Raw genomic sequence first — 27622 nt, forward strand, 5'->3', positions numbered from 1 at the left:
TAATGTACTCTGGGTCCTGCTATGGCTTGGCTTCATCTGGAGTAAACTTTATTTTCCTGATAAAGACCCCAAACCACCTCAAACAGATCTCAGCTGGAAGTCACAAGGAAATCTGAGGAAGAAAGGACAGGCCGAATTGGCCTGAGGACTTAGTCTGAGTTTTACGGTACCAACCTTATCCTGAACCTAGAGAACTTTGTATGCAAGTGTGAGATCCTTAATGTTTTATGGTAATCTATGAGTGTCTTAATCTTTATATTTGTGTTTTCCTAGAAATCAGAATTCTAAGATGTCTCCTGGTTAATTTCTAATGTGAACTGAACCTTTGCCCAATGAGTATGTTTTAAGAACTTTAGGTGTGAGCATCTTTAAAGTTTTTTTGAATATCTATAGAATTGACCTAATGCTTTTGAAATAGCACTGCAAGTAATTTTCTCATGTTAAATGAGATGATTGTAACTAGTGTCCAAATTGGAGATTAGGTTGTACTAAGTTCAGTAAAATGAATATCTATAGAACTAACCTAATGCTTTTGAAATGGTACTGCAGAGTAGTTTTGTCATGTTAAATGAGATGATTGGTAACTATTGTCTAAATTGGGAGATTATGTTGTACTAAGTTCAGTAAAATAAAAGTTTAAACTTATGGGATGACTATAAGGAATATAGATGTATGTCTTAAGTCAGAAAGATAATGGATGCAGATATCATCAGTTGAAAAAAAGGCAAGGAATCCTGTTAAAGTGAAGTTGATTTTGAAATGAGTTGAAGGAAAGTTACAGGACAGGATGAATATAGAGGAATGTGTAGAAGGTTTGAAGTTGTGTTTGAAGGAAAGAAATTGATCACTGTTTTAAGAAACTCTTTAAATCTCATGCAGAATTGTTCTAGTACTCCCAGTACAGTGCTTTTATTAATGGGAAGTCAAGGTTCTCAACATAGAATTGAATGGGTTAAATACGATGTTAAATTGTACACTTTTCCTCTACAGATTTTAGCTCCTTTGACTAGGACCCACAACAAATGGGTGTGTTGCATCTTACTGTGAGTAAAGTGAAATGTTTGCTTTTCTCTTCTTTTGTACCTTCAGTATGTTTTTGATGTTTCATGGCACTGTGTTGGTTTGCATAAATCCAGATAAAAGTCTTTCCTCTCTGTAATAGGGTCCACCCCTCATGCAGACAGGAAAATCAGTTATGGGACCCCAAAACCCTCTTCCAGGGAAACAGCAAGGGATTGGTCTAAATGACAGGAGCATGTATTTAACAGGTACTGTTTCAAGTACCCTACAAACCTCAGGGAGACCCTAGAGGCAGGCCGGCTCAAGGAAAGAATGGAAATCATCAGTGCTATGGAGAATGAGGAATCCGGAAATCTATGTGACTGACATGGCCCGGCCTACTCTCAGCATCAAGAAAAACCCTGGAAACTAGGATCTCTCCCAGCCCTGAAGAAGGGAGGGGAGGGACTCCTTTCTGCCAGGATGCCTCTATGGCAAATGAGGCTCAAGGTCACCTCCAGTTCAACCTGAAGACCTGAAGCCATCCAGTTCATCGTGGGACATTTATGGCCAGGCCTGGGTAACTCTGACGTGCCACATAAGATTAATGCTGTTATTTGGTATGCCTCCTGTCTTTAGCCAACTCCCAGGACTTCTCAGTAAATAATGGGGTACCCCAAATGGAGAGTTCTCCAATCTTGCTGTGTTTATGCAAAAGAACAAGTCAGATTTGTTAAGCCGTCAGGCAAATTTTAAAATGAAGATGAAGAGAAAACCATGTTTCTGTAACTTGCTTTTTAAAGAATTAGATTCAAATTCTATAGAGTGATCTAGTAAATGTATTCTAATCTTGATCTAAAAGGTATCCCTTTGAGTAATTCAGGTACAATGTGTTTTGCTGACTGTAAAGTAAGCAGTCTAGTCTGTGAGACTCAATGTTGAAGATGCTGTCACTAGTCTGACCAGGGTATTGGAAGCCAGAGCTTTAGTGGGGGAACCTCAGCTCAAAGTGCAGAATTAATTACTTTCCCCCCCAACCTGTCAATTGGCTACAGTGCCAAGAGTGGACATCTAAGTATTCACTCTTAGTTCTATGAACACAGTCATTTGGAGAGAACTAGAATTTTAACAGCTCTTAATTCTCTTTCCATCGTGGGATTAATACGCCATCCAGATAATACTCATCTAAAATACTCTGCAAAAGAGGGACAATAGGCATTGGAACAATGTTTTCAAAAGGAAATTGATAGATAAAGGGTTACACTAAGCTTCCAACACTAGTGAAAGCCATCTTTCATGGAAAGGAACTCAGAACTGTGCTTTCTGTTTCATTAATGAATCGTGGGCTGTGGAGAGCCGCCACGGGCCACGGGACCATGCTTCGTGGACACCTGTTTCTTGTTAATTACACCGTGCTTCGTAGATAACACCTGATAAGGAATCAGGATGTCTTGTCACGCCAGGAGCTGTAACTAGCTGCAGACACTTGGGCTTAAGCAGGCAGCGAGTGGTAGATAAGGAGGGAAGCTGCCTAGCTAGGTATGGTTTTCTTCTCATTCGTCCCTCGGTCCTCTTTCCCGAGAAGGTCTCTGAATAAATCACTGCAAGAAGAATCTCCGGGTTGCGTGATTTCTTACAGTGGGCCTCCTTTCCTAACACTTGTAACTTCAAGGAACTTATCAAGGAGAGGATTGGCAGCTTGATATGCAAATGATCAAACACTTATATTCAAGGTATCTACTGGCTCCAACTGATAGTTTCAGTGAATGGATAGCTTTTCCTATCTGAGAAGTAGCTTGGTGCTTCTATGTTACTAGAAAAATCTGAACATAAGAAGTCATTTTCTATCAACCATGGGTAAAGCAGTTATTCCTTTCCATTGCTTTTATGATAGAAATGGGTATGGCATTACGTTGCTTTGGTTTCTGTTGCTTTAACTCTTATGTTTTCTAAGATAGCAAACTATATTGTTGTTACTATGTCAGAAAAGGACCTTCCACATCTCCAGGGTCTAAGTGCCATCCCTCAGTCTAATTGATCTGATCTTTTCTTTCAGATAACTTGAGGAACCCAACAAATTCATTGCCTGGGGCACACTAAATTAAGGTAGCATGAGATTTCACCCCTTGTGCAGGCAGGGCCAGCGCCCCTCTGTCAGCATGAAGCAGCTCCAGAAGACGGAACTTCGACCACTTTCCCTTTAAGGATTAAAGGTGGTGGAATCTCTAGGGGAATATGAAGTAGGTAGCTAGATTAAGGAAGCCCCTCCGGCCTTGAAAATCCCAACTGCCCTGTTGTGAGTGTGAACCCCATTAGTGGAGGAACTCTGTTCTCTTTAAAAAAAAAAAAAAAATTGGGGGGGGAGGTCAACTGCCACTGTTCCAACTTAGCCTTGAAAAGGGAAGTGTAGGCCAGAATATGATCTCTCTCTCTTTTCCAGTTATTACTAGTCTTTACAGGTATCAAGGCCAAGCTCCATGGGGGCTGGGAGTACACTGCCAGAGTGAACTCCTCATCCGTATGCATTGAGACATCTGGTTTCAATCAGGTGATAAAAACTGCCACCAGAGAACCCCATTGGAGAGGTCTGTGATCCTGAACACACCAACTGCTTTGAAGGAGGATGGAATCAAAAAGCTGCCTCCCCTCTTGGAACCAGAATGACATCGACTAGTGGCATGTCCAGACAACAAGAGACTACTAGTGGCATGTCCAGACAACGGGAGACACCCCCTTCACAATCTCTAAGATTAGAGATATTCACAAGGAGAAGTGGGGATTGAAGAGGAGGGCAAGTTAAGAGTCAAGAACTGAAGGGCAGGTTAAGGGTTAACCGCTGAAGTTGCCCTTTGTAACTACTTGACTGCTTTGAAAGATGTCTTCAGGACCTACCCCTGGGCAGGACTCTGTCACCAAATGGGCCAACAAACTGCCCTGAGGAACTGTAAACAAACATTTGCTCAGAATGGTCAACAAATGTTGAAATTAGCATATTAAGTGAAATAGGTGTGGTTTTCCCTTTTGTATGGTTTTCCTATGGTTTCCTATAGTTTTCCTATTGATCCAATACCTGTGATTTTCTTTGATATGTATGATTCTCCTTTGATTCAATACATGTAATTTTCCCCCAATATGTGTGATCCCCTTTGATATATAGATGTGATTCCCTTTGATATGTGAGATTTTCATTTGTCAACAAATGTTTAGATATGCAAATTAAGTGACCTATGTGATTCCCTTTGATATGTGAGATTTTCATTTCTCCCCCAAAAGGGTATAAATACAGCCTGCTTTTTGGAGGTCGGGGCCTTCAGTTATGCCACGCTATTGAGGCACAATTGAAGGTCCCAATATAGCTATATTGGCTTAAATAAACCCCATGCATTTGCAGAAAGAGTTGTCTTGGTTTTGTTCTTTTGTCTCTCCGAGCCTCCCCCGGGCAGAGATCTGCCGCCCCTAACAATACCACAAAAATCAACACGCATAGCTCGTTAGCCACTCTCTGCGAAACTACAAAATTTACACATATTCTGTGGTTGAGACTATCATTATTTTTTAATTGTTTTAATTTTTTTATTGCCCATACTCTGTAGCGCTCTTGCCACACGCCTGGCTGTCTTCCCCAGGGCCCCTCAGAGGGGATGGGCTCCAGCTTCCCTTCCCACCCCGAGCAGAACTCCGGAGGCCAAAGATCTCCAGAGCCTAGCCACAGCCATGCTCAAGGCCCCTCTCCACATGTTTGGACACGCCTCACACATGAAGGTACCGGCAGAGGAACCCAGGTGTGTGTAATCCCATCAACAGCCAACATCCAGAGACTTAAAAGCAAGGTCCCAGAAGATATTTTATAACCTACTTTTCCCTCTGGGAGAAACTTGCAAGCTACTGAGAGCTTCCTGCCCACATGGGACAGCCTTGCAAAGTTCCCATGGTGTATTCATATGCCAAAGCCAGTAACAAGCTGGATCTCATTCCCTGACCCTGAAAGAGCCTCCAATGCTACATAATTGGGAAGGCGGAGTAGAGAGAGGCTTCTAAAATCTCAGGGATGGGACCAATGGAGAGGTTACTGAGACCGCTAGAGAAATTCAACAATCAACGGGATTTCGTGAATTTTGTGACTCTGTAGCTAAGGAGTTACTCCTGGCTCTGTGTTCATGTATCATCCCTGGTGGTGCTCAGGGACTAAACAGAGGTCAAACACTCGTAAGGCAAGTACCTATCCTGTACTGTAGCTGGCCTGGGACTATCTTCACTTCATGTTAAGTTTCTGTTTTTTAACTAAAAACAAGAAATAAACAAAGTATATCATTGTTGCAGGCAGTGAGCTAGCGCCCCCCTCCCCCACTAAAGTACATTGGGAAAAACATTCTAAATTAAACCAGCACCCCAAAATGTTACAATGCAGATTATTCCAGGCTCCCAGCATGGCTGAACCTCTGGAACAAAGGCTACTGAAGATTCAAACCAGACATCAACAGCTCCAATCTTGGAAGTAGGTTCTGGCAAGAGACTTGGAATGGGTATATATCAGGAAAATTGTAAGCTAACTTGACAGAGTAAGCTAACTTGGCAGCACACCACCCAGCACCACCATAGTGGAGAACTGGCCTCCATCCCTGCTAAGATGCATACTCATGGCATGTATTTTTCATCTTGGGAATTCATTGCAGAATGCTTGGGATGTGTACGTGGCTTTGCCCACTCTACACTCTGGAGAAGCCTGAGTTCTCTCCTGAAAATGTAGTTCTCTTTTTCCATCCCATCCTTTCTCAAAGAAACTTAGCTTACTTCAACGGTTCATCTTCTGAATTTCTTTTCTGTGTGGAAAGGCAATGGACCCAGGAAAGGCATAACCAGCATTTAAGAATGATTTTCTTTTGCTGCAAAGAACAGTTCCTCCCTCGAGCCTGAGTTCCAAGCCCTCCCCTACTTTCCCCACCCCGCCCCCGAGAAATCAGGTGGCAGGGTAGGGAACATTTCCCACGCTGGGTAGAAGAAATGAGACTCAGGTGTGGTTCAGGATTGGGGAGCCCTGAGGCCCATCTGTGCAGGTGCCCACGCAAGACTCTGCATCATCCTAGACTTCCCCAGGCACCTTACCAGGTGACCCAGGTAGGTAAGCAGAGAGGGACCCGGCAGACTGGCACCTCTCTCCCTCCATCTTCACGTAAACCACCCGGGGAACGCTACCCTTCTGGTGGAAGTCACCTCTTTCATCTGCTACATGATCATGTCAATTATTAATTGCATCACTGAATCAGACACAGCAGAGGGTTACATCCGTGTCCATTTTGTGTGGGTGCCAGCAAAACTGGAGGGAGCCACGAAGCATAAATACAGTTAAAGCTTCTAAGTTTTAACATAATATGAGACTGACAACCAAGGACAGTAGAAACAAGGGCCAGGAATACTGTCCCATAGTTGGAAGCCTGTCTCATGAGCTGCGGGAGAAGGCGGCTGGAAGAGAAGGGATCACTATGTCAATGATGGTTAGAGGGATCATTCGGGATGGGAGACGTGTGCTGAAAGTAGATAAAGGACCAAACGTGATAACTTCTCAGTATCTGTATTGCAAAGCATAATGCCCCAAAATAGAGGAAATGGGAGAAATTGTCTGCCATGGAGGCAGGGGAAAGATTGGGAAGGGGGTGTATACAGGGAACATTGGTGGTGGAGAATGTGCACTGGTAGAGAGATGGTTGTTTGATCATTGTGTGACTGAAACTCAAACATGAACGCTTTGTAACTGTATCTCATGGTGATTCAATTAAAACAAAAACACAGGGGCCAGAGCGATAGCACAGCGGGTAGGGCGTTTGCCTTGCATGCGGCCGACCCAGGTTCGATTCCCAGCATCCCGAGCACTGCCAGGAGTAATTTCTGAGTGTAGAGCCAGGAGTAACCCCTGAGCATCGCTGAGTGTGACCCAAAAAGCAAAAAAAATAAATAAATAAAACAAAAACACAACTTTCAATTTTAATGATCCAGTGTGGCCTAGGTTGGTCTCAAACAAAAGCAAGCAGCTACTTCATAAAGAAACAGGGCTTAGGTGCAGGGAGAAGGCTCAAAGGGCGAGTGCACATGCTTCGCATTCAGGACCCTGGGTTGAACTGCCAGCACTACAAGGTCCCTCAGCAGGGGCACTGCCGAGAAAGACCCACAGCACGGACATTCCTACTCAAGCATGTCTCCTACTCCCATAGCAAAAAAAGAAGGCAAGGTTTAGTCAAAATCAAAGAGCAGAAGTAATGGCACACTTGAATGCTTCACTCCTGGTGAGATTACCTGCTAGTCTGACAATCCTTCACATGACCTCTGAAGGACCTCTTGACTGGGTTCCACCAGAGAGGCAAACAGTGGGAGATTCAAGGCATGTTGTGTACTTAAATAGCACTGTAGCACTGTTGTCCCATTGCTCATCGATTTGCCCAAGAGGGCACCAGTAACGTCTCCGTTGTGAGACTTGTTACTGTTTTTGGCATATCGAATCCGCCACAGGTTGCTTGCCAGACCCTGCTGTGGGGGCGAGATACTCTCGGTAGCTTGCCGGGCTCAAAACAACAGTAAGATATCATCTATACCAGTAAGACTTTAACCCTACAAGGGAAAAAAACACTCAGTATTGAAATGAATTTGGGAGAAAGGGACTTCGCTCTAAGCTGGTGGGACTGTCTACGGAGAGCCTTTTGGGAACGCAGTATGAGCTCTTCTCAAAAAACAGGAATTCAACTTCCAAATGACCCAGCAATTCAAGAACCCAAATCTCCATTCAGAAAAGATACCTGCACCCCTGTGTTCACTGCAGCGCTAATCACAGCAGCCAAAATCTGGGAACAACCTGAGTACAGGAACAGATGACTGGCTAATGAAACTATGCATGCACAACGAAATTCTTACTGGAGACAAGAAAAGTTAAGTCATGCCAGTTGCCACCCAGTGGATGGGTCTGGGAAGTATGCTGAGTGTCGACAGGAGGGGGACAGACACAAAAGGATGGATTTCTTCTGAGAGATACAAAGAGACAGAATAGGTTAAAAACAAGCGCCCAAAGGCAATAGAACCTCAGAATTGTTCCTCAGTAGGAAGCTTACCACAAGGTGTTGAGGGTGGGGGAAGAAAATACTGGACAAGGGTGGGAGCAAACTGACACTGTGATGGTGATAGCATGAAGCCCAATCACCCACCCTTCCCAGGCGGTGACCTGTGTCTACAAGACATGTGGTGCCTAGAATAATTTTTAAAATAACAACAAAAGAAGGAGATGAAATGAATTACCCAGGTTTAAATTCTTCTCTCTGTTCACCACAGTACAAGACAAAGTCCAACAGGGCCCCTCGCAGCGGAAAGGGGTGCCCTGGAATGACAGGTTTGGGGAGTTTAGAATGTCAAAGATACACTGCACTGTATCCTGAATAACAAAGCAATACCTCTTGATTAACTTTTTTTTTTTTTTTTTTTTTTTTTTTTTTGCTTTTTGGGTCACACAGAGCAAAGCACAGGGGTTACTCCTGGCTCATGCACTCAGGAATTACTCCTGGCGGATGCTCAGGAGACCATATGGGATGCTGGGAATGGAACTCGGGTCGGCCGAGTGCAAGGCAAACGCCCTACCCGCTGGCTATCGCTCCAGTCCCTCTTGATTAACTTTTGCAATATTCTTTCCCTCCCCCTTCAACGTCCTCCAACCCTAGAAAAACTGTGCTTTGCGATCATAAAACAAATCAGGGAAACGACCACCTTGCTTAGGAGGAGCCTGAAACGACAGGGACCTCCTAAAGAGTTGAAGATGAAGAATAAAATCTGCAAAAATCAAATTAAAAAGAAAGAGGATTAAAAAAAAATTTTTTTAAAGAGGGCTCCCAATTCAAGTCTTCAGTCCTAAAATTTCTGAGCACGCACTGTCCTGATTCAAGCAGCGAGCGGCTCGGTCCCAGGCGGTGCCCGGGCGTGGGGTCCACTCGCTTCAGCTCTCCGGCTTGCAAAACCGCAGAGCTGATCCTGAGCCAGAGGAAAGAGCCGGCGGCGCGAGGGGCGGCGCCCCGGATGTCGCCCCCCCTTTCCCCCGTCTCCTCCGCCCCTGTCACCCGTGGGGGCGGGGCCGCTCCTTCCCTGCCCGGGATCGACGTCGGGATCCCGGAATTTCCCTGCCCCGGCTCTGCGGACTTTCCAGCCCGGATCATGGATAAAAGGGGCTGGCGGCTCTCGGGGCGCTCAGATCGCTCTGCAAGCTCTTCCTCCGGCTCCCGCTCTCTACGCCTCGACCCTGCACGCTCAGCACCATGGTCCAAGCCGCGACCCCCCGCGCTCTCCAGACCCTCCGCGCCGCGCTGCTGCTCCTGCTCCTGGGCGCCGCCTGCCGGCAATCTGAAGGTACGACCCCGCAACCCCACAACCCCGCGGCCCCGGGGTCCCAGGGCGGCCCTCTGGGACCCCCGCTCACCCGCTCTCTCCCCACCCGCAGGGGCGCCAGTGGCCTCCGAGCTGCGCTGCCAGTGCCTGGAGACCATGCAGGGCGTTCACTTCAAGAACATCCAGAGCGTGACGGTCACGCCCCCGGCACCCCACTGCCCCCGCACCGAAGTCGTGTAAGTGTCCCCGCATCCCGCCGAGGACGTCATCCCAAGCCCCCCATCAGCCCGACGCTGCCCCCACGCCCTTCCGCCCCCCGTCTGACTTGACCCTCGCTTCTCTCTGCAGAGCCACTCTCAAGAACGGTCAGCAAGCCTGCCTCAACCCCGACGCCCCGCTGGTTAAGAAAATCATCGAAAGAATGCTTAAAAAGTGAGTGGGTGGGTCTGTCCCAGGGTCTGCCCGCACGGACCCCCTCCAGCCTCCGGGGTCCCATTTAGAGGAGCGAAGATTTCCTGTGCAATCCTGCAAGTAACTGGCCGTTTTCTCTCCGTAGGGACAGCGCCAACAACTAGAAAAGTTGCGTGATGTGCTGGCCTGGAAGATGGGCCCTGCATTCCAGGAACCGAAAACGGGACCGAGAGCCGGGCCATCCGCCTACCCCAAGAAAGTCGCTCATGCATTTGACTCTATTTTGTGTGTGAGGATTCTATTTATGTTTGTATTTATTTTCCAAAGCTTGTATTTTAATATTTCACTTATTATTATTATTAATAATATTTAAAGACGTGAATGTTTTGTAAGAACACAGTCAGCTGGATTGCTATTTGAAGCTGATGCGCTTTGAGTTATCTTGTGAAACATGGATTGCGCCAGACACCAAGTGGTGGACTGGGCACTGTGTTGGAGGAGGAAGGGGCAGGCAAGGTGGCAGCACATCTGCTTTTGTACTGGTTTAAAAGAATGTCATAGTTATTTATTGAAATTGTTTCATATTAGGTGTTCAACATGAATATGTTGAGGCTTCCCTTGGACATGTTATGTCTTACTTGTAGGGCATAGTGCCCTGGTTAATGTTTATTATGCAGTGTTTCTCTGACTACAGAGAAGTTTAACTGTTTTTTACTAATGGCATAAAAAAATAAAGTTTTACCAAAAAAAAATAATGCTTAAGTTTCATTTTATTCTTGGTTGCTTGCTTCCTTTGATTTCTAAGGTATATGTAGCTAAGTCTAGCTTTATAGCTACTCCTTTTAGGCACCTTATATTACACTCAAACGCTTTTTTTTTTTTTTTGGGTCACACCCAGCAATGCTCAGGAGTTACTCCTGGGATGCTGGGAATCGAACCCGGGTCGGCCGCATGCAAGGCAAACACCCTACCCGCTGTGCTATCGATCCAGCCCCTCAAAAGTAGCTTTGACACACCATCCTCCCAACTATCTTGAGAGTCCTAAAAGTTAAAACCCTAAACTTTTTAAAAATAAATCATTATTTCTGGCTTTTATTGAATGCTTTTGGCAAGTTGGTTTTCAAGGAGTTATGCAATTGTTTCTATTTTATTGATGCTAGGAAGCAAGAAGTTAGAAAAGCAGATTCTTTCTGAAAATCTCAAATGGGCTGGAGAGAGAACAGAGGGTAGGGTGCTTGCTTGCCTTGCACGCGACTGGCCCAGGCACCCAGATGGTCCCCTGAGTCCTCTGGGAGTGATCCCTGAGCACAGCCACGTATGGCTCCAAACAAAATTTTTAAAAAGAATCTGAACATTTTTTACCATCTAAAATATTAGCAAAAATAGTGAGCTGTGGGAATAGATACAATAAAGTCAAAAGTAGGAGTGTTTCCAGAACGTTCATTATCTCAGTCTCACCTAGATCAGACTATACTACCCCAATCCTTTCAAGAATGTTTCACACTTTAGTTAAACCAGAAAATTCCCTACTGCAAAACTTGATAGGAAAGCCTGTTCCTTGAGAGCCCCATTGCCACAATTCAGCTGTGGACCTTCCCGTTATTAAACTCTTTTGTCTTTTATATGTACTTCGCCTTGTCTTTGAATCCCCTCACTTCACACAGACAGCAACCTAGTGTCCGGGTTGTGGCTCTCTCTTCCACCTCCTCTCGCCCAGAAGAGCAATATCTCTGGATTCAAGTTCCAAGACTCCCCCAGCTCCTAGGCTGCAGGGCGCCAGGAACAAATTTCTAAGCCATGCAGATCAAACAGACTTGAGGACAACCTGATTAACCTTTTTTAAGGGCTGGGGGATGGGGGTTCATACCCAGCAGTGCTTAGGGGTTACCCCTGGCTCCTCACTCAGATCTTACTTCTGTTGGTTCTCAGGGGACCATGTGGGATGACAGGGATCAAGTGTGTGCAAACGCTTTACCCACTGTATTTTCTCTCCAGCCCCCTGTTTAATAATTTTTGCTAGACCGGTGGAGAAATCAGGTCCTCTATAATTCCTGTGACCACCCTAGGACATGGGAGGAAAACTTCATTTCCACGATATTCTTTTTCTTTTTTTTTTTTTTGCTTTTTGGGTCACACCTGGTGATGCACAGGGGTTACTCCTGGCTCTGCACTCAGGAATTATCCCTGGCGGTGCTCAGGGGACCATATGGGATGCTGGGAATCGAACCCGGGTCGGTGGTGTGCAAGGCAAACGCCCTACCCGCTGTGCTATCACTCCAGCCCTCCACGATATTCTTACCCAAAGCCATAATCCTAGTGTAACTCCAGAGAAATAATCTTAAGAATCCATATTAGGGGTCAGGAGGCAGCTCAAAGGACACAGGCTTTGCACACTGGAGCCTCATTCAATCCTTCGGACCCCTTGATATCCCCATGGGAGAAATCTGAATGGTAAGTTCTGTAATAACTTAATAACTGTAAGTGCATAGTTTTGACAAATGTGTTGTGAATATGTAAGGTTTAAGTGGTAACACTGGGGAATATGTAAGGTTTAAGCAGAAATACTGGGGAAGGGGTTACATGAAATGTCGTGTACTATTGATACACATATTTTACATCTAAAACTATTACAAATTGTAAGTTTTTTCAAAGGATAGAATTTCAAGATCATAAGCTCAAATCTAATTGTATAAGGAAGTATAATAAATTATAATGACTATTAAGTCAAAGCTTCTAACTTTGTTATAATGCTATATACATAAGACAAAAAGTCTATGCTACCAAAGAGACATTTTAACTATTATGATACAGATAACTTGAAAGTTTTAGATCATGTGAAACTGCCTGAAAGTACCTGGCAGGATATATTAATGTATTAATTACACATTAGTAATCATTACTCTGCTATCAATGTGTTAATGATAAGTATATTGAGGACAAATTAGTATTTTAGTACATAAAAAAGAAATAGTCTTAGAGAGAAAGAAGATTGATTCAACATAAAAATTAGACAACTATAGCTGCCACCAAGATGTGATCCTGGGGGCCGCGCGGCCTCTCCACAGCTGCACGAGCGTGACTCCAGACGCCAGCTAAATTTTTAGGCATGGGCAGCTCCTCACAGAAAGTCTCCAGACTGAGAACTAAGCCGCGGCCCCATGCCCGCCCAGGAGGGGAAAGGTATTTCTCTCTCTCGCCTCTTCCTTGCCGGGGGTGAAGGGCGTGGTGACCGCCATATTATGACGACCACAGATGGGGTTTACAAGCTTGCAATGATCCAATATCTGGAAGAAATCTCCCTGGACTTAGTTGCTAAAGTACAGAAATCCAAAACCTCATGACCTCATATCTCTTCACAACAGGTCTGACTAGTGGGGTACTCCTAGCAATAATAGTGAGGTTTGTGTTGAAATATTGAATGTAACCAAAGTAAATAGAAAGTAAAGTGAAATGTATCAGTTACAAGGTGGGGGGGTGCGGGGGGTCGGGATGGGAGGTGTACTGTTTGGTTTTTTTTTGGTGGTGGGATATGGGCACTGGTGAAGGGATGGTTGTTTCAGCACTGAATAACTGAGACTTAAGCCTGAAAGCTTTGTAATTCTCCACATGGTGATTCAATGAAATAAAATTCTTATTAAAAAAATTAGACAACTATAAATAACAAAACAATTTTGTTTAGAAATTTAGAAAAAAATTAGAAAAAAAATTTAAACTTTATGAATGTTATATAATCAAAATCTATAAAGCAAAATAGAAGGAAAATGCAATAGAAGAAACCATAATTAGGGATAATGATTATAACAAATCTTTGACCATTTAATAAAGCAGTAAGGAATTTGGAACAGAATTAAGGAATTAAGAAAGTCATCAAACAACTTCTGAGGGAAGTATTTAAACTCTAAACCTAACAGCTGCATAGATAAAACTTGTTTTTCAAAAAGCGCGTCTGGGAGCTTGTTCCTCTTTTAAAAGAGACCAAATATGGGCCATAAGGATTTTTGTCAACAAATTTCAAAATGTTGAAAATTACATGGGACAGGTTCCAATTGTCAAGTTTTTAATGGTGATTTATAGTTTTCCTAAGTGAAATATGTATCCATATGCTGTGCATGATGCATTTGTGGTTTATAACTCATCCCTCAGCTTCCTAAATCTTGTTGCCCTAAGATAGAAAGCATCAAAACAGAGTCATCATTATATAATGCTTATCATGACTATAACAAAGTCTGCTTTTTTTTTTTTTTTTTGGGTCACACCTGGCGATGCACAGGGGTTACTCCTGGCTCTGCACTCAGGAATTACCCTTGGCCGTGCTCAGGGGACCATATGGGATGCTCGGATTTGAACCCGGGTCGGCCGCGTGCAAGGCAAACGCCCTACCCGCTGTGCTATCTCTCCAGCCCCCTATAACAAAGTCTGATAAAAAAGCATTTTTACAAAGGCAGCTTCTCATCTACTGCTTTTAGTTTTTCATAGTCTTTTGTAATTTTGGCATTTCTGTATTTCTTTGGTCTATACTATATATGATCTATACTATATATACAATATTTATCAGACATATAAATATATATTTATATATACATACATGTGTGTATATATGTGTGTATATATATGTGTGTGTATATGTATATATACACACACACACCCCTCCCTGCCCCAAGCAGAGCCTTGACAATTGAAGAACTCCAGAACCCAGCCACAGCCACTCTCCACACGTTCGGATGAGCCTCACGCATGAAGGGACGGGCAGAGGAACCCTGTGTGCGGGACTGGGGGCTGAGATCTCCAAGCCTGCTCAGATTGGGACTGGGCCTTCTCCACCCAGAGCCCCCATTTTCCAGTAACTTGGCAGCCACACCCAAAAACTGCCTCTGGCGCCATGTAATCCCACCAATGGCCAACATCCAGAGACTATAAGATCAAGCTCCTGGAAGCGTGCCCTGCTCTCCCTCTTGGAGAACCTGACAAGCTACCAAGAGACTATTGCCCGCACAGGAGAGCCTTGCAAGCTCCCCATGGTGTATTTATATCTCAAAAACAGTAAAAGATATATACATACCTCTTGGAGAGCCCGGCAAGCTACCAAGTGTATCCCACCCGCATGGCAGAGCCTGGCAAGCTACCCGTGGCATATTTGATATGCCAAAATCAGTAACTTTAGGTCTCATTCCCCTGACCCTGAAAGAGCCTCCAATCGTTGGGAAAGACGAGTAAGGAGAGGCTGCTAAAATCTCAGGCTGAGTGTAATAGATATGTTGCTGGTGCCCACTCGAGTAAATAGACTAACAACAGAATGACAGTGATACTATATATGATATATTTTAACTATTCATTCTTTGCTAGATTTTTATTTATTTTTTAAATTGAATTACAATGAGATATATAGTTACATTTTTTTCAATGATTGGGTTTTAGTTGTATAATGTTTCAACACCTGTCAATTCACCAGCATACAATTCCCACCACCAATGTCCCCAGCTTCATTCTTTACCCTCATGTCTCTAAGGTAAGCTAGCTCTCTCTCTCGCTCTCTCTCACTTTCTCTCACTCTCACTCTCACTCTCTCTCTCTCTTCTTTAGGTCAATTATTTATTGGACTTTAATCATTTATTCATTAGTACATCCACAAAAATTTGAAAAGCAACCTTATGAAAATGGGAAGGCAAAATTTATAGTTAAAATCTATTCTTTTAAAATTTTTGAAATTATGCCCAAACTTAATAAACTGATGGTACTCAGTGTTAATTCCATACATTTAAATAATCTTAGATCATTGAGATCATGAGGATGACTTGAGCATAGGAATCAGAGAAAAGATTGCTGTGTTGTAAAGGAAGTATGCTGGTTAGGTATCAAAGAACCTCATATTTGGTGCTTAGTTTTATCCACTATAGATCACTGTCACTGTATCACTGTCATCCCATTGTTCATCGATTTGCTCAAGCGGGCGCCAGTAGTGTCTCCATTCATCCAAGCCCTGATATTTTAGCAGCCTCTCCTTACTTATTTTTCCCAATGATCGGAGGCTCTTTTGGAGTCAGGGGAATGAGACCTGTTATTGTTATAGTATTTGGCATATCGAATATGCCACAGGGAGCTTGCCAGGCTCTTCCATGTGAGTGGGATACTCTTGGTAGCTTGCCGGGCTCTCCAAGAGGCATATATATATATATATATATATATATATATATATATATATATATACATACTTCCCTTTATGACGATGTTTTTGACAGATATTTTTGCAAAACGGACCATTGATATAGTCCATTGTATGTGGTAGATGTCTACTTGTTGGGCGCAGGAGAGTTTTTAGGCATTCCCACTGTCAGTGTTGCCCCCCTCCCTGCCTTAGCCCTTCCCCTCTCCTCAAGGAAGCCCCCTCCGGCTTCCAGTATTCACCCAGTTCTTTCTGATTGCTGTCGTTTTGTTCACTTTAGCTTTATTCTGGAACATCTATGAGTCCTACTGTTCCAAACTGACCTAGAACTCTTCTTTCTATTGTTGTTGTTGTGTTCTTTTGGTATTGGTTGTTGTTGTTGTTTGGGGGACAGATAAAATCCAGGTTGGTTGTGTGCAAGACAAGCACTTTATCCACTGTAGTATCTTTCTGCCCTGGATTCCTTATTCCTTTTTTTTTTTTTTTTGCTTTTTGAGTCACACCTGGCAATGTACAGGGGTTACTCCTGCCTCTGCACTCAGGAATTACTCCTGGCGGTGCTCTGGGGACCACATGGGATGCTGGGTCGGCCGCGTGCAAGGCAAATGCCCTACCCACTGTGCTATTGCTCCAACCCCTGAATTCCTTATTCTTAAGATTCCAATGAGTAAGCATGAGGCAGAGACAGCACAGGGGTTAGGGGACTTACCCTGGATGTGGCTGATTCCTGGCATTGCATGTTTTGCCCTGAGCATCCCCAAGAATGACCCTTGATCACAGAGTCAGGATGAGCTCCTGAGCATTGCAGGGGTGTGGCTCCATACCCTTTGCCACCCCCTTCCAACAAAACCCAAGAGGTAGAGTAGGCATTCCTTCTAATTCTTAATTCTTTTGCATACTGCATATCTGGTTTCTACTGGGATATTCCAAAGTATTCTGCTTGTTTGTTCAACTTCCCTAGTGCATCAAAAATCACAAGAGCTGCCTATCATGGTTTTTACATCATTCAAACGTAGTAAGTGGTGAAACAAACGAGAAAAGAAGGAAATTACATTTGACTTGAGTTGGTGCTTTCAGTCAAATGATTAGCCCAGAGCTGGGGGGGGGCAATGACACAAAGATCTGAGTGTATGTTTTGCTCATACGGGCCCGGGGTTCAATCAGTGACTGTACATGGTCCCTGGAGCACTGCTGGGAATGAGCCCTGAGAACTGAGCCAGAGTTTCCCTGAGCACAGCCAGACGTACAACCCCCCCACCCCCCCACACCCGCCCAAGATAGCTCTAGCAGCAAAAGGAAGCAGCAGTAACCCCGATTCAATTTGGCTTCATGAAAAGGGGAATTCTTTGACTATGAAACTAAGAGAGCTACGTGTAGATGAGATAAAGTTGCTGCGGTTCAAAACTGCTCTTCGGGGTGGGACGGCTCCTAACAGCTGTTAGGGCATTTGCCTTGCGTGCAGTCACCCGGTTTCATCCCTGGCTCTCCATAAGGTCCCTCCAGCCCCACCAGGAGTAATCCTGAGAACAGAGCCAGGAGTAAATCGACTACTACTAGTGTGGTCTCTAGTCAAAGCTAACCAAAAAATACTCCTCAGTAATTGTCTCTTGCCAGATGAGGTTGTTTATATCTGCGTTCTGACTTCATTTTGGTTAAGGTGTTCTCAACCTCCTACTTCTAGTCTATCAGATAGAACCCAGAAACATGGAAGGGCTTGTTTTTCTAACTCTTTCTTTCCTTCTTTCCTTCCTTTCTTCTTTCCCTCTTTTCTTTCTTTCTTTCTTTCTTTCTTTCTTTCTTTCTTTCTTTCTTTCTTTCTTTCTTTCTTTCTTTCTTTCTTTCTTTCTTTCTTTCTTTCTTTCTTTCTTTCTTTCCTTCCTTCCTTCCTTCCTTCCTTCCTTCCTTCCTTCCTTCCTTTCTTTCTTTCTTTCTTTCTTTCTTTCTTTCTTTCTTTCTTTCTTTCTTTCTTTCTTTCTTTCTTTCTTTCTTTCTTTCTTTCTTTCTTTCTTTCTTTCTTAATTTATTGAGTAACAAGCAGTCTACAATCTACCCTTTCTACAAACCAGACTTCTCCTATTCTTTACTTTTTTGGGGGGAAGCTCTTTGGGTCATACCCTGGCAATGCTCAGGGGTGACTCTTGGCTCTGCACTCAGGAATTACTTCTGATGGGGCTCAGGGAACCATGTGGGATGCCGGCGTTTGAACCCAGGTCAGCCACATGCAAGGCAAATTCTCTACCTGCTGTGCTATCACTTCGGCCCCTCTGACCATTTCTTAACAACAACAACAACAACAACAACAAAATGGACTCAGGATATTTTTCTTTTCTGGTAAAGCTTAGGTGTCATGCCCACATCAGCACCTGAGTGGCTGAATGTTGGACCTAGACTAAGCAATACTACTGAGTGTTGGCTCAGGGCCACCCTGCCTGAACTACCTAGATGAAGAGGAAGAAGAAATGTTCCCAAAGGAAGGCCAAGGACTTACCAACCAGAAGAAGGGCTGCTGGCCTGGAAAAATCAATAAATGTACCAGAGACTGGACTATGTGAATGCACTGGTTGAGCTTCTGACTCAAGAAAGAAACGGATGCAGAGATTCAATGGCACCTTCAGAGATGCTCATCCTTCCCTCTATGTCCCATGTATCCTCCCCAGAAGCAATTCACTGCAACAAAATATTCCTGGCACAATTTCAGGGTGCCAGTGCAACTCTAAATATTAAAACAATACTAGATAGTATTTGTAAGATCTGCACCATTCAGTGAATAAGATTTCTCAGGTGGATTTTAGCGACCGAGACTCATGTTTTAAGAATGATTCCATGGCTGGAGCAATAGCACAGTGAGTAGGGCATTTGCCTTGCACGCAGCCAACCTGGGTTCGATTCTCAGCATCCCATATGGTCTCCTGAGCACTGCCAGGAGTAATTCCTGAGTGCATGAGCCAGGAGTAACCCCTGTGCATCGCCAGGTGTGACTCAAAAAGAAAAAAAACAAAGATTCCATGGATGATTGCATGACTTGAAAGTGAAGGCACAGAAACCCAAACCTACTGGTAAACCCAGTTTAGCTCACTGAACTAGTGGGTGAGGAAGGCATTTATTTGTAATAGAGAGAAATATATATATTTTTATGTTCACTTCAAAAAACCACCAATTTTTAAATTTTCTACTAAAAGTAGGGGACACTTAGGGACTGAATTTTGAAAACTCAATTGTTAAGGAAGAAAAAGAATCCTCCCATTTGTACTTTATTTTATAAGCATCTGATGTTTATTAAGCAAGTCTTAAAAAGTGATAGATGATCCTACAAATATGAGATGTTCTTGTAAGTGCTTCAATCCTTGGCTACTGAAATAATTTTTTCCCTCATTTACAGAACATTTCCTTGCATTTGCTTGTAATCCAACTTTGGGATCTAGAAATCACTTGCAAACCCATTTTCTCCTTCATGTGTTATAAAGAGAGGAAATGTCTGGATAGCCTACATGAAATTCTGGAGGTAAAATATTTGTTGTTAAAGCATGGCAAAGTTCCCAAACTGGTTCAACAGAAAACTCTTATCTTTGAAATTGAATCATGAAAACTGTTGTGCAACTTTGTACCACCTTTCCATCTTGTCAAAACTGAGACATGATCTGGGGGATTAAGAAAGCAAAAAATCATTCTGGCTGATGGCTTGTAGTTTGGAAAATGTGACAACTCCTCTTTCCCTCCTTTTGCTTTGAGTAGACTAACCGTAACCTTACTCAGGACTTAAAAAGTTGTTCAGGGCATGAGTTTGCTCAGGCTTCCGAAGAGGCTCGCCTCCAGTGCCCTGTTATGGGGCACGAAGAAAGTCTGGCTGGACCCCAGAGAGACCGACGAAACCATCACTGCCAACTTGCCACATCAGATCTGGAAGCTGATCAAAGATGGGCAGATGATCTGGAAGCCTGTGACTGACTATTCCTGGGCTCAGTGCTGGAATAACTCTTCAGCGTGCCGCAAGGGACAGCATATGGGTGTAAGGAAGCACAAAGGTACAGCCAACGCTGAGTGCCAGAGAAGGTGACCAGGAGGAGGAGGAAGATGCGGAAATCGAAAAAGATTGACTCCACCTGCATCACAGCTGGTACCTCACAGTGAAGGGGAACGTGTTTAAAAATCAAGAGAATCCTCTTGGACCATATGCACAAGCTGAAGGCAGACAAGCCCGCAGGTGCTCCTGGCTGACCAAGGAAGCACGCGAGCACTGTGAGCAACGTTCCCGGCATAGAGGGAATCATCAAGACTGTCCAAGGAGGAAGAGACCAAGAAGGAAACCGTTACAGGAACAGACAACCTTTCCTGTCTGTACTAATCATGGAATTCAACAAGACTTTGAAAAAAAAAAAAAAAGGAAGTGTTCAGGCCCCAGTGGAGACACACAATGTGACTTTTGGAACCATATTTTCTGATAACAATATATTTAACAGCCTGATCTCAATCATGTTTCTCTGTCATTTTCTATGCTTGCAATATATGATTATGTATGTCCCTAAACTTTTCATGGCTATTAGTGTTCATCATAAACATGCAATATGTTTCCTGGAAAACTAAATATGTAGCTCATGGGATAACTCTGACTTTACTTACAAAATCAATCCTCTCGAGCCTTTCACCTTTCTGAAGTTTGTTCTATAGCCTACGCTGGCCATACAAGTTTCTCAACTTATATGTTGACTTCTTGTTAACAATCCTCCCACCCCACCGCACCCCGTTCAGCTGATCCCATGATTTTTGGATGACATCCTTATCTCAGCAAGTAAGGATTGACTAAACTTTCTAGTTCCTCTTTTGGGAAAATCCCAGTATAGAGAATTCATTCCCACAGATTTAATTTGGGGGATGAAGTCTACTGATTAGAGAAAAAAAAATGGAGAGATACAGATTTTATTGAATTTAACTACAAAAAATGTATCCACAAAATAAAAGTCAAGTGAACTACAGTAATAATAGAGCATTTTGAGGTTTGCTGTTTAAGCATCAAACAAAAAGTTGAACTCTTTAACCATAGGCATAAGACAAAATTCTTCTTCTAATGTTATTTCTTTGGGGAGAGGAATGTTGATTGTGTAATTTTTATTGTGCAATTTTTAAAGCTACTCTGTCACTCAACAAAGTCAGTCACTCTGATTCTATAATTTTTTCCAGTGCAGCTGGAGTGCCAGCACAACAGGTAGGGCACATGCCTTGGCATGCAGCCCACTCAAATTCTATCCTGGGAACTCCATACAGTTCCCTGAACATGCCAGGAGTAAACCCTGAGCACATCGGTGTAAACCAAAAATCAGGGGGGGAAATTGTTTTTGCCACAACAAGTAATTATAGTAACATAAAAAAAAGCCACTTTAACTTTGTAAAGAATGGCTTATTTCTGACTAGCTTATAAAGAATAGATGTATTTCTCTATGACTGCTAACTGAATTTTAAAAAATGTGTTCCCAACAAAAAAATTGGAAAAATAAGAATCACAACAATAATATCTTATAAATTTTCCTTTACCAAGGAGCTAATCAAAATTGTATAACCCTTGGGTCATCTTTTCTTTTCTACTCCCATTTTTTTGTTCATTTTTTGCTTGTTGGGTCACATCTGGGTACTTGGGGGTTTTTCCTGGATTGAGGGGTGCTCCAAGTTAGTTCCCTGGGGTGCTCAGGCACCATACAGTGTTGGAATCCCATGTGCCTGCTGGCTATTTGAACAGCCTCTCTGCCCCCCTACCCCTTTTGAGGGAGGAATAATTTAGGGCCAAACTCTGTGATGCTAAGGGCTTAGTCCTGACTCAAGATCGCTCCTGGCTCCAAGGACCTTAGGAGATATCAGGGATGAAACGGGGCAGTTTGTTTGCAAAGCAAGTGCCTCATTGGATCAACTGTCTTCAGCCCCTTCCTACTTCGATTTTGGAAAATTTAATTCCCTTTTCTTTTCCACAGCATTGTACTTATGATTATTGGCATGAGGAAGGGTGGGGTTGAGGAAGGTGGGGGTGAGGAGGAATGAAAAAAAAAACAAACCCTTATTTATAATATGGTCATTGATAAACTTTAAAAATATGTGCTCATTTTAATTTTTATATATTTTGTAGGACTAGGAACAAAAATCTTCTAAGCATTCTCTTAAAAAAATAAGAAATTTTTATAGGAGGATTCTGTGAATTCCTTGTTTTGTTTTGGACAATATTATTGCATACAATACCTTTTTTTGTTTTGTTTTTGGGTTTATTATTTTCTTTTTGGGTCACACACATCGATGCACAGGGATTACTCCTGGCCCGTGCACTCAGGAATTACTCCTGTCGGTGCTCAGGGAATCAAACCTGGGTTGGCAGTGTGCAAGTCAAATGCCCTACCCGTTGTGCTATCATTCCAGCACCGCCTTTTTCTTTTTGTATAGTATTATTTTCCCTTGTAAATTTGAACCTAGTCATCTAAAAATTTTTATTTAAAAATTTATTCACCAAATATGCTCCAGTAGTGATGCTAGTACTGTCATTTTATTTGCAGAGAAGGAACTACAACACAGACAGGGTAGAGGTATGTACCAGCCAGTAACAGGAGGGAAGTTTCTACTCTGGCAGTTAGGAGCAGAGAGAGGGGGGGAAGAGAGAGAGAGAGAGAGAGGGAGAGGGAGAGAGAGAGAGAGAGAGAAGGAGGGAGGGAGAGAGGAAGGAGGGAGAGATAGAAGGAGAGAAAGACCCTCTGTCCAAACCCTTCCCATAGAAAGCTTCCTTCCTCCTCTTCCCAATCTGTATCTAGAGTCTCACCCTAGCCATGTAAAGACAGTAACAATGATGGTCTTTGAAACTAAGGGTGAAAAACTAGCTACTGACCCACAACAGCTTGAATGAGCACTTTGAAATGTCTTTGGAGAACAGGAGTGAAAATAAAACACAATTGCAATTATTTCTCAGGGAGATATCAAAGCACCAGAGGTAGGAAAATGCACATTACTCAGAAATGAAAGGAGATGTTTGCCCATTAAAAAAAAAAAAACAGTGGGGTTTCAGTTGTCATGACACTTAGATATGCCACAGAAATGTTCTTCTTCTTTTCTTTTTTATTGAATCCCCATGAGAAATACAGTTACAAAGTTGTTCATGGGTTTCAGTCATACAACGTTCCAACACCTGTCCCTTTACCCGTGTACATTTCCTGCCACCAGTGTCCCCAGTTACCCTCCCGTCCCCTCTCTCTCCTGTCTGCCTCTATGGCAGTGGCTTCGGAAATGTATTTTCTTTGCCACTTGCATAGGCAAAGGATGCTATTCACACTACCCGTCGGCCAAAAAGTACTCAAATGCACGTGGACAAAGCTAGAAATTCTGAAGCTCTGGGGCTGGAGCAATAGCACAGCGGGTAGGGCGTTTGCCTTGCGCGCGGGCGACCCTGGTTCGAATCCCAGCATCCCATATGGTCCCCTGAGCACCGCCAGTAGTAATTCCTGAGTGAAGAGACAGGAGTAACCCTGTGCATCGCTGGGTGTGACCCAAAAATCAAAAAAATTAAAATTCTGAAGCTCTGAGCTCAGTGCAGCTCCTCTCTCCCCGCCCCCCAAATTCAACCCCAAACTGGTCATATTTCTTGAAATAATCAACACCCTTCACTCAACTTTCACCAAACCTTAGCACTCAACGACTTGCCGGAGCCCTGGAAGTTCCAGAATTTCACAGAAGGAAGCTGTTAGGATTACGACACAGTTGAATTCAAGCCCGAAATAACCTTTTCACACCGGCCCCTCACCCCTACGCCACCAAGCGATGTATGTGTGCCAATTTTGTGCCAATGTATTCATGCTGCGTGCAAAACCCCGGGAAAGAGGCCAAGGTCCCGAGCACAGCCCTGGAGCACGGCTGTATGTTAAGAGCGCGTTTACGCGGATATAAACGAAACGGCGCCTGGAGGTATTTAGACGGCCCAATGTGTGACAGATGGGTCTAATGGGAGCAGGGGGTCGCAGCTGCCAACGGTGACTGCTAGGATGAGGTTCCCCGATAACGCTTTTTCCAGACGCGCGTCTCCACTAGCTCATGACGTCACCGCATCCCGGCGACTCCCGGCCGCTGGGGACAGAGGGAGAAAATCCCCGAGTCCGAGAGGTAGTCAGAGGACCAGCGGCGGCAGCAGAGGGGTGTCCTGGCCCCCCACCTCATGTCCATCCTTCAGACTTCCACCCCACCCCGCAGGGGCGAGGCCCCGTTTCCTTCCGGAGCGGGATCTGCCCGGGAATTTCCCCGGCGGGGGCAGCGTCGCCTTCCAGCCCGGATCATGGATAAAAGGGGCTGGCGGCTCTCGGGGCGCTCAGATCGCTCTGCAAGCTCTTCCTCGGGCACCTGCTCTCTACGACTCGACCCTGCACGCTCAGCACCATGGTCCAAGCCGCGACCCCCCGCGCTCTCCAGACCCTCCGCGCCGCGCTGCTGCTCCTGCTCCTGGGCGCCGCCTGCCGGCAATCTGAAGGTACGACCCCGCAACCCCACATCCCCGCGGCCCGGGGGGTCTTTGGGCGACCCTCCGGGACCCTCCCGCTCACCCGCTCTCTCCCCACCCGCAGGGGCGCCAGTGGCCTCCGAGCTGCGCTGCCAGTGCCTGGAGACCATGCAGGGCGTTCACTTCAAGAACATCCAGAGCGTGACGGTCACGCCCCCGGCACCCCACTGCCCCCGCACCGAAGTCGTGTAAGTGTCCCCGCGTCCCGCCGAGGACGTCATCCCCAAGCCCCCCATCACCCGACGCTTCCCCCACGCCCTTCCGCCGCCCGTCTGACTTGACCCTCGCTTCTCTCTGCAGAGCCACTCTCAAGAACGGTCAGCAAGCCTGCCTCAACCCCGACGCCCCGCTGGTTAAGAAAGTCATCGAAAGGATGCTTAAAAAGTGAGTGGGTGGGTCTGTTCCCCCTTGTGACTCCAACTACTGGTCATAAATATTGTCCTCTGAGACTGAAAATTATGGCAGGGAAATTCAGTATTTAAAGAACAGAAAATCGGCTTTTTTTTGCTATTAAATTTATTCATCTGCACTGGCCCCAGATGAAGCTTTTTTAGCCTCCATGCACAGCCCTCTCTGCACCCCCACTCACATGAGTGGGTGAGTGGGTGTTTCTTACTGATTAAGTAGATCTGGACAGGGATCGAACATGCCTCCTCTAGATTAAGGAGCAGTGTTTATTGTAGTTCCTCACTGAACCTCAGACTGAAAAGTAGGACCCTGATTTGAGGGTCATATGGGTTCCGAAGTGAATTCACGTTCACTTAGGCTCATCAAGAAAAAAACCTAGACTTACTCATGCCAAGAGTAAACCTAAAAGTAACTTCATTTATCATTCTTCTAACACCAGAGGAATTACTGAATCTCTGAGTTTTAATAAAATAGTGGGAGTTGGGGGGTAGGTTTGCTGTTAAGGAGTTAAACTGGTAAGTTTGGTTTTATGGGGTTTGATCTCTTGGGTCCAGTATGATAGACTGGCATTTTGAAGCTAATATGATTTTAACCAGAGAACCCTAAGTCCTAATTTGGTAGAATGAGGAGCCAGGCAGTTGGGGTAAGCAGTTAACTGCTTGCTGTCAGCGGCTGGAACTCAACTAACCCCCAAAATGCTTTTCTCATTACAGGAGTCAATCAAGCTAGAAGGAAGAAACAGATCACATTCAGTTCCACTCTTGGAGGAATCAGAATGAATGATGAATAGTTCTGATGCCGTCTGGATTTTTGTTTCTTGTCTTTGACTAGATTTTATGAGGGTTCTATTTATTGACATATGTGTTTATTTATTTATTTATAAAAGCTCATATATTAATGTTCTAATTTAAAGATGTGAATGTATTTGGTGATTTGCTGTTCTGGTGGGGGTTATTGCCTTATTATCAAGCAGCGTTCAGGGGGCCCAGGTCCACTCCCTTTGTTATGTGGCCAGATTGGAAGGTTTAGTATTAGGATTCCAAAATACCTGGGGTAACCAGGACACACCTAGGTGTGCTGGAGTACACTGTAATGCGTAGGTCCAAACTCTGGTCAAGCCCTAAACTACCTCCTCAGCCCCTGTACTAATATTTAAAGGGTTTTTTTTTTAAATAGTAAATCAGGTCAGTCCTATTATTTAATTTGGATATTGGGCACTTTAAATGTTCTTCATTCATTATACAGACTTTGGGAGAAGGGAAGGAGAGTTTATAGCTTCCACTGTTTTGGAGACTGGCTGCTAAGATGGGGACGGGAAGGGATGGTCACCACAACTGTTTTGTACTGTTGAGGAGAATATCAGTTATTTATTGAAACAGTGTCAATGTTTTGAATGTTAAATTTTTTTAAAACTACAAAGTTTTATTAATCCCTGAGACATTTTATGTCTTCTTTGTAAGGCATACTGCCTTGTTTAGTTTCTGTTACCTAAAGTTTCTCTGTCTTAGAATGGAGAAGTTGAAATATTTGATGTATTTTTCACAAATAATATGAAAATAAAGATATTTATTAAAAGTTTGTCTTCTACTTCTTGATTTTTTTGTTCTTTCTGACTCCCCGAAGATTGCAAATTGGCACCAGAATGTAACTCCCACTCCGTTCCTGCCCCAAGCCCGACTCCAACGCACATATTTACCCTTATATCTCCACTAGCCAGCCTTTCTTTAGATTCATTCCTGTTCAAGAAATATTGAATTTTTTTCAAAGTCCATGACTTTGAGAATTGCCTTTTATTGACTGGGGGCTGGGGGGCGGGGAACCCACACCTAGTGGTGCTCAGGCCATATTCCTGGCTTGATGCTCAGGGGTCACTCTTGGTGGTGGTGATCATGCTGGGAACAGAACCTGGTTGACAGCATACAAGGCAAGTGTCCTCCATATTACACTATCTCTCTGGCCCAAGAGCCGTCAGTATTTAACATAAAATATTCCATCTCAGGGGTGTGGGGGGGCAGGATGGGTGGAGCTATACTGTGATTCTTGGTGGTGGAATATGTGCACTGGTGAAGGGATGGGTGTTCGAGCATTGTATAACTGAGACTTAAACCTGAAAGCTTTGTAATTTTCCACATGGTGACTCAATAAAAAAATTAAAAAACCATAATTGAAAAATTCAGCTTTAAAAAATTAATAAATATTATTAATTAAAAAATAAATTTAAAAAATACTCCATTTCAGATTTGTCTTGAATAACAAACCAGTTATTCAATTCTAACTAAGACTTCTTATTCGATTCGAATTATTTAAGACATATTTTAAAGAGTTCTTATTTAAGTTATCTTATTAGGTCGTTTTCAAACATTCTTTATCCTCTATTAACTAAAATGAAATACAAATGCGGCATGAATGAAATAAGAACTTTAGTTTTCAGAGGTCAAAAGTTTGGGTTGTCAGGAGGGAGAAGACAAAAGAGAGTTCGGCTTAGCTGCTTCCCACAGCCCTTAGGTAAACTGTACCATTTATACCATTTTGACAGGTGGGTCATTCTCAATAGAGGAAAAAATTGCCTTTGAAGTAATAGAAGGTTACAAATCAGTTCTCTTTTTAACATCCCAGCTGAACACGAAAAAAATACATTTGAACTTTATGAGCATTGCTTGCCTGAGGAGACAGTCTAGGTTTGAGGAAATGTAACTTAGAAGACAGGATTTCATCACAAGGTATTATTTAGATGGATGCTTGGCCTGGTCTCATTGTAGTTCATTTATAGTACAGTCGGGCCA

General features: G+C 43.8%; 2 protein-coding genes and 1 pseudogene across 2 annotated transcripts; all 3 read left to right on the top strand.

Moving 5' to 3' along the window:
• The first annotated feature begins 9278 nt into the window (after positions 1-9278).
• Positions 9279-9787, top strand: LOC129405100 (growth-regulated protein homolog). Its single transcript, XM_055140432.1, has 3 exons — positions 9279-9372; positions 9464-9587; positions 9700-9787. Exons 1-3 carry the CDS (start codon positions 9282-9284, stop codon positions 9785-9787), a joined length of 303 nt encoding a protein of 100 aa, XP_054996407.1. The 5' UTR covers positions 9279-9281.
• Positions 9788-19697: 9910 nt separating this feature from the next.
• On the top strand, positions 19698-20162 carry LOC101545522 (60S ribosomal protein L19-like; annotated as a pseudogene).
• A 3612-nt stretch (positions 20163-23774) lies between these two features.
• Positions 23775-26297, top strand: LOC101544994 (growth-regulated protein homolog). Its single transcript, XM_055140181.1, has 4 exons — positions 23775-24401; positions 24496-24619; positions 24732-24815; positions 25553-26297. Exons 1-4 carry the CDS (start codon positions 24311-24313, stop codon positions 25566-25568), a joined length of 315 nt encoding a protein of 104 aa, XP_054996156.1. The 5' UTR covers positions 23775-24310; the 3' UTR covers positions 25569-26297.
• Positions 26298-27622: the final 1325 nt, after the last annotated feature.

The sequence above is a fragment of the Sorex araneus genome, chromosome 5 (genome assembly GCF_027595985.1).
Source record: "Sorex araneus isolate mSorAra2 chromosome 5, mSorAra2.pri, whole genome shotgun sequence".
Classification (NCBI taxonomy): domain Eukaryota; kingdom Metazoa; phylum Chordata; class Mammalia; order Eulipotyphla; family Soricidae; genus Sorex; species Sorex araneus.